Below are 6,900 nucleotides of genomic sequence, written 5' to 3'. Positions count from 1 at the left end.
GGTCCCCCGGTCCCTGTGCGAGGTATGAGTGCTGAGCCAGCATCCGGTAGAGCACAGGCCTGCCTGAGGGCGAGTCCGAGTCCTACAGGAGAAAGCCAGCATGGAGGTTGCAAGGCAAAGCAGAGATGTGAGGCCAGCACAGCAGAGAAGCGTGTCCCAGCCCACGTACCTGGCAGCAGAGCGTCAGCCTGCCATCTGTCAGCTGCTGCCACAGCTTCCCCAGATCCTCCTCGCCCGTAACTGCTCCCAGTTCTTTGCCATCTGAATGCTGGTAGCTGCAAGGGTTCATTAACACAGCTCAGATCAGCTCACTTAAAGACAAACCTTGGGGCAAGCCTAATCCTCTAACATCTTCAAAGTCCCCTTTGTCAGCCAGCTCTGAGCTTGTCACCGTGCACCAGGACATGGGGCCACCCTGCATTCCCCGCGGGCAGAAACAGCACTGTTGGGGTGACACTGTCACCTCCTCACACACTTACTTGAGGGCAAGATCCTAAACTCTACACTGTCTGTGTGTCCCCAGAGGTGTCACAGTCAGGGACACTTCACCCCAGGACCGACACACGCTTACACCCAACTCCTAAATTACACTGGGACCAACGCAGAGCATCTCAAAGGCTGAGCTGAGTGGAGGAAAATACAGCTGCAATCTGCACAGAGTTTTTCCTTCTGTTCCCCCATTTCTTGACCAAGTCTCCTGGGAAAGATCATTTGGGCATGCAAAGCCCATGGGGCACATGCTGTTCTCCAAATCAAAAGCCATAGTGAGGTTAGCCCCGCAGCCAAGGCTGTTTGCTCACGTCTTTGCTGAATCTCTGCTTTGACCCCAAGTAGATGTTCCCAGGAGAGCCGACAGAGGTCTGCATCCTCAGGGGAACGGCTGCTGCCGCCCTGTCACACCCACGTGCACCGAGCACGCTGGAGGGTGGCTGTGCCGCAGTGTACCTCAGTTTTCCCCGCTCTCCGCTCCCGCAGCAGCGCCCGCAGCCCTGGCACAGACGGCACCTCGCCCGCCCGCACCACCACGGTGCACTCGCAATGCGCTCTCAGCACCACGGGTCTCTCCGCGCTGGGTGAAGCATCTCCTCCAGCTGGTGGGAGCTGCTGAGAGATGTGGCCCCAGGGATAGTCAGGTTATTCAGGACCCTCGTATCAGAGGTGACACAGACACGACCCCCGTCTCAGCGGTACCATGTAACAGTGGTGCAGCACCAAAGCGCAGATCTGAATTTCAGAGGGGGAACTACAGATTCGAAGCCTGGGATGAAATGTTCCTCCCACAGCCCAGGCAGCCCATTCCTGGGTCCCCAACCCCACACCCACCCCAGCAGAGCCCCAGTTCCCCGGCCAGCTGCAGCAGGGCAGCCAAGTCCTCACGTTCTGCTGCCTTCTCTCCAAAGTACAGCTGACAAAAAATTCCTCCAAAAGCCCTTGCCAGAGGGATGGAGAAGACACAATGAGCAGAGCTGATGTGCGGCTGGCACTGCCAGAGAGGTGCTGTCCCCAGGTGGACACAGGAGTGATTCCAACTCCATCACACAGCGGTTGGTAATGGCATGGGGGTACTGCATCATCCCAGAACGTAAATTTGAATGAACTGTGATACCCAGACTGACAGGGACAGAAAACGCGACCCAGGAGGAGGGGGAAAGGGACGGCAGGTAGGTCAAAGACAGCTCCCTCTTGCAAAATGGGCTGCAAGGCGCGTGCCTGGGAACACTGCTGTGTCTGCAGCTCCTGGCCCCTTGGAGGGTGGCAAAAGGGCACTGCCTTGGTCAGCCTCAACCCTGGGCTGCCTTGGAAAGCTCTGTGGTCACAAACTTGGGAGTGGTGGAGAAAAGACCACGAGAACCTGTCTTTGGAATGGGAAAACAGGCAGAGGGAGAGCTTTTCCCAGCGATTTTGGGGGAACTCAAAAATTCTGGAGGATCTGGCTCTGGCCAGGAATCTTGCACTTTTTACAGCCTTGATCTCTCGAGGCTGTGCCAGCTTTGGCTTGTGAAACATCTTACCTTGAAGTCCAGTTGGGCACCAGCATCATTTCCAGAGGCATTTTCTCCCCCAGGAGATGCTGCAGAACAAGACAAGAGCAGAGGAACAGCGCCTGCAGTCAGCAGAGGCCCTGGGCAGCTCTTTGTGACCTGCTAGCAGGCAGGCAGCCATGGCTGAGGGGGGGCAGCCATCCCCCCCACGCATCCCTAAAGCTGGGGGGTGGGCACAGCTTCCCACAGCACCCACTGAGGCCCCTGGCCCAGGGGAATACCTGGCTTCTGCTGCACGTGGAGTCGGCTGGGAGGCACCTGAGCAGGAGGGAGGGGAATCCCGTTGCTGATCTTCTGCAAGAGAACAACAGCAGGAAGCAGTGAGCAGAAGACACCAGAGACCAAGGCTGGTGTGCACGGCAGGGGCTGCAGCCAGTTACAGATCCCTGGGTGTAGCCCCAGAGAGAGCCCCAGGGAAACCAGTTCATTAAATCACAGAATCACAGGATGGTTTGGGTTGGAAGGGACCTTAGGGATCAACCAGTGCCAGCCCCTGCCATGGGCAGGGACACCTCCCACCAGCCCAGGTTGCCCAAAGCCTCATCCAGCCTGGCCTTGAACCCCTCCAGGGATGGGGCATCCACAGCTTCTCTGGGCAACCTGGGCCACTGCCTCACCCCCCGCACAGGAAAACATTTCTTCCTCACATCTCATCTCAAACTCCCCTCTTTCAGCTTAATGGCTGGATGAGGTGGGGCACTGGGGCTCTGGATGGTCTCTGCAGCTGTTGTGGGTAGCTGGGGGGATGAGGGGTTTGGTGGGACGTTTCCTTGGCCTCCTGCCCCTGGCTGAGCTGGTGCTGGAGCAGAGCGAGGCTGCTCGCGCTGTGCTGAGGGCTCTCCGCACCGTCTGCCAGCTCATCCGGCCAAACTTCCCTCAGTTCACAGCGAGACATCCATGGAGCAATGCCCAAGTGTGTGCTATGGCTAGGGACACTTTTGGAGGAAAAAAAAAAAAAAATCATAGCAGCATCAGAACAACCATGTGCTTCAGAAAACTCTCACGGGAAATAGGGGTCTGAGCTGCACCTTTCCATGCTGAGTTCAGATGGAAAATAACTGGGATCATGGGTGGATACGGCTGTGGTGGAGATGGGAGATGAAGGAAGCTTTCCTAAGCCAAAGGTGAGGATTTAGGGCTTAGGCGCATGGCCTCAAGGCAAAGAGCAGTGTCTGTTTAAGATATTACTGTGCCAGTGCAGGAGATTAACCTGCTCTCACGCTGCTGGTGAAGGAGAACACGTGAGCACTCCTCACCCGCTTCTGTGCTAGTCACTGCGGACATCACGGGCACCAGCTGGATGAACGTGTGCCTCAAGCCCTCAAACTCGCCATTGTGCTCCAGGGGCTCAACAAGTGACAGTGGGTCAGGAGAGCCGTGGCAGGGGCTCATCTTTGTGTGCTCCATCAGCCCGCACCAGGCAAGAGAGAAAAATACCCAGATCAGCCCGTGATGCAAGTCACTGTGGCTTCGGTAGATGTCCAGCCCCCAGGTTATGCTGTAAAGAGATCCAATGTAATTAAAAAAAAAATAAAGGCATTTCTCCTGTTCTTAACTCTTCTGTTGTTCCAGTTTAGGAGCACTTGGTCTTCACTCAAGGCGTCTGAGCTGAAACACTCTTACATTTCTCTTACACAATTGTCCTGTCCTGTAATAATCTTACAAACCTTCCAAACCTATTTCTTGGTCCCCTCCTCACCCTCGCTTTGCGAGGTTGTCAGCTCACCCATTTATCCATCTTTGAGGCAGGCTCCAGGAGAGAACTTGGGATGTGCAGCTTCTGCGGGACACAAAGCAGAGCAGGGTGAGGCAGGAGCTGCTGCTCCAGCAGCCAGAGCCCCAGCCCACCCGCCCCATCTCTGTCAGCCCCACGCTGCACTACTGCTGCCCTTGCAGAGCCCCACTGCCTGCCCACCCTGCTGCAACACCGGTGTCCCCGGGGGGCCCAGAGTCACATCCAGCAGCCCATGTGACTTAGGGCGTTGAGGGGACACCAGTCCAGCAGCATTTCTGTGTCTTCTGACAATCACTGCTTTAGAGATATCCATTTCAACGGATCATTGTGAGCTTTCTTTTTTCCCCAGTATCTATTATTTTATTTTTTTGGCTTTGAATTTCATCTGACACTTCACTGAGCAGCCAACCAGCACATTCAAATTGTAATTGTTCACTGTGAGTTCCAGATGCTTCAGGACATGCTGAACAGTTTGACTGTCCATCATGGACCATGGTCACCGTAAGAAGCACTATATCACTGTCCCTATTACTGTATCACTTAGGAATAGGCTAAATGCTTAGGTCACAGCAGATTATCTGTGGGGACATCCTTTCTTTAAAAAAAAAAAAAAAGAAAAAGCTATTCATTTATGCCCACCTTTATTTCACTGCCTCTCCTGCTCAAACAGCTCACAGGTTTTTTAGTGGTCTTGTGAAGACTCTTTTGACTTTTTTTGGAAATATAGGCAGATAATATATTCACTGGCTCACCCTAATCCAGGTATGCACTGGCTCTTTCAAAGAACTTAAGCAGACGTGAGAAATGGCTTCTGTCAACAAAAGATTTTCCACCTTGTCATATTTATATTTCAATTCAATCTGTTTACACTGTCGTTCCCTAGTCTGCAGAAAGATGTCAGATTTGCTGGACTTTTATTCCTTAGATCTTCTCTAGAGCCCATTATAAAACCCTCCTGCACGGCTGAAACCTTCCCAAAGCTCATTTAACAGAGGCACTACCCACCAGGTAAGGATGGAACTATCTCCTTGGCTCCATTAGAGCTCCCAGGGGACAAATCCTGCTCTAAATGGTCCTTGGTGAGGTCTGGTATCCTACAGGATTCCACAATAGGATCCTGTACAGCAGAGAGTGCAAGTGTCCCCAAAGCTGCCCCTATGGAGCTATAGAGGTGAACGGGAGAAGCTGGTGTGAGCCAAGTATCCGAAAAATCAACGGTCAGTAACTGGTGTGCGGCCATGAGCTCCTGAGGTCCTCCTCTGCTCTGCAGTGCTGCAGGCTGGTCCCCAAGGAACGTGCTCAGAGGGTTGCAGCTGTGGTCTCTGCTGGTGGGGAGAGGCTGGAGACGCCCCCGTTCTCCTTACCTGTCCATCGTGGATGGCTGTCGCCCAGCCGTCTGCTCCCCTCGTCAGCACAAAGACCAGGCTGCTGGCTTTCACTGCCGGCTTCTCCGAGTCCTCAGGGTAGTAATGGGACACAACTCGATAGTAGCCTGACTCGCTGTCTCTGGAAAGGAAGAATGAGAGCACCTTTACTAACCCTGCTGGTGCTGGATGGCTTTGATCCAGAACACTGCACCGATGCAAACTGGCACGTGCCAGAAGTTTCAGGTGTTGGGAAATGACGATTTCCATCACTACTCTTTGGTCCAGCTGGGAACGAAAGGAGCTTGGCAAACACTGATTTCCCAAAGGCAACTGCCCCATCTTCACCGTACTGATAACCATTCTCCAGATCAAAACAATTATTAAACTCAGCCCTGAAGTACTGCTGGAACGATATCACCAAAACAAATGACTTTAATGTTTTTTGAACCAAGGCTCAGGACAGCAGGGCTGGGAGTGAGGGACTGGAAGCCTTGTCCTGGGAACTGGGATGGGACAGCTGAGCATCTTCTGCCACAGACCTGGCCATGTCCCACAGCTTCTCTCTTTTTCCATTTCCCCTTCGCAGCATGATCCATGGCTGCCTCCCAAGACTATTGAATCAGCTCCTGCAAACTGCCCTGAGACTCTCGCACGGGAGATGCCACTGAACTGCGGCGTCCTGCAGCCACAAAGCCTTTGCACGTTTGTCACTCACTCCACCCTTAGCGAGAAGTGGGTGTGGATCCCAGAGAATCTTCAAAGACATCAGTGAACAAACATGACCTTCTGAACAGAAACAGCAAGAGAAGAGTTAGGCCAAGGTGGAACTGAACACTTACCGCCGAGCGTCAGCACTGGGTTCATAAAAGCCCTGCTTCTGTGGGAGGAACAACAGCATCGATTTATAATGGTCCCTTACACAGCAACAGTGCCACCTTACCGACTGTCCCTCTGAACACCACCCTGGGGTATTTTGTCTTTACTTTTTACCACATTTGTCATACCACAGCACCCAGACAGAAGCCTGCTGCTCCACACCTTACCAGGACATACCTTCTATTTCTCCCCCTCCCTCTTTGTCCCATCAGAAGGCGAGTGACAAAATCCTTTCCTCTACTTTTGGTTCTGAAAAACTCCTATTCCAGTGCAGGGCAGCCATGCCGACACTGACAAATTTACTAAAGAGCTGGGCAAACACGTGTTGAGCATGGCAAAGCCTCCACTGCTGTTCTGACATGGCCAAGAGATAAAAATGCACCTTCCAAGGGTTGGAGACTCGCATCCCTGGGTGCCCCCAGCAGATGCTGAGCCCACCGCCTGGTTTTGAGCAACCCCACGGCTCTAGGCTGACCTTGTGCTGGTTTTTCAGCAGTCTGTCCTTGCCCTGACGGGGTTAGGATCTGAAGCTCTACTTGGAGCTCCATGCCAGCTCCATTCCTCCTTTCCCAGCTATGTCCTGCTCACCTGAGGCCTGAGAGGCTCGAAGCCGATGTACTCATCGTTGGGAATGATGGATGAGATCACCTGTCGGAGGAGAGAGCAATGACTGAATCCGGGCTGGGTGAGGAGACTCTCAAGCTTCATGCAAGGGTATCCACCCAGACCTGCTTCCTTCTGACATCCCAAGGTCAGGCATAAAGCAGAGCCACGCACATAGTGGAAAAAGCAGAGCTGGATTCCCAGAAGAGCTTCAACCCTTTGTGTCCCTATTTTTTCTGTCTTTACAAGGTTTCCTTAAAAGTATGTGAATTATTTA

General features: G+C 53.2%; 1 protein-coding gene across 1 annotated transcript in view; it reads right to left on the bottom strand.

The window, feature by feature from the left end:
• The window catches only part of NOXA1 (NADPH oxidase activator 1), a gene marked incomplete at its 5' end in the record, with an annotated part of 13,323 nt that overhangs the window by 343 nt on the left and 6,080 nt on the right, over positions 1 to 6,900 (bottom strand). Inside the window, 9 exons of the mRNA XM_010072557.1 lie at positions 4 to 82; positions 170 to 275; positions 905 to 1,101; positions 2,013 to 2,071; positions 2,264 to 2,336; positions 3,769 to 3,822; positions 5,142 to 5,283; positions 5,984 to 6,021; positions 6,609 to 6,668. Coding sequence (XP_010070859.1) covers positions 4 to 82; positions 170 to 275; positions 905 to 1,101; positions 2,013 to 2,071; positions 2,264 to 2,336; positions 3,769 to 3,822; positions 5,142 to 5,283; positions 5,984 to 6,021; positions 6,609 to 6,668 — 808 coding nt within the window. The remainder of the gene's footprint in view (positions 1 to 3; positions 83 to 169; positions 276 to 904; positions 1,102 to 2,012; positions 2,072 to 2,263; positions 2,337 to 3,768; positions 3,823 to 5,141; positions 5,284 to 5,983; positions 6,022 to 6,608; positions 6,669 to 6,900) is intronic.

The sequence above is a fragment of the Pterocles gutturalis genome, unplaced genomic scaffold (genome assembly GCF_000699245.1).
Source record: "Pterocles gutturalis isolate BGI_N339 unplaced genomic scaffold, ASM69924v1 scaffold14397, whole genome shotgun sequence".
In the NCBI taxonomy this organism is placed as follows: Eukaryota; Metazoa; Chordata; class Aves; order Pterocliformes; family Pteroclidae; genus Pterocles; species Pterocles gutturalis.
The sequence above is the reverse complement of the archived record's forward strand: the minus strand, read 5'-3'. Positions and strand labels throughout refer to the sequence as shown.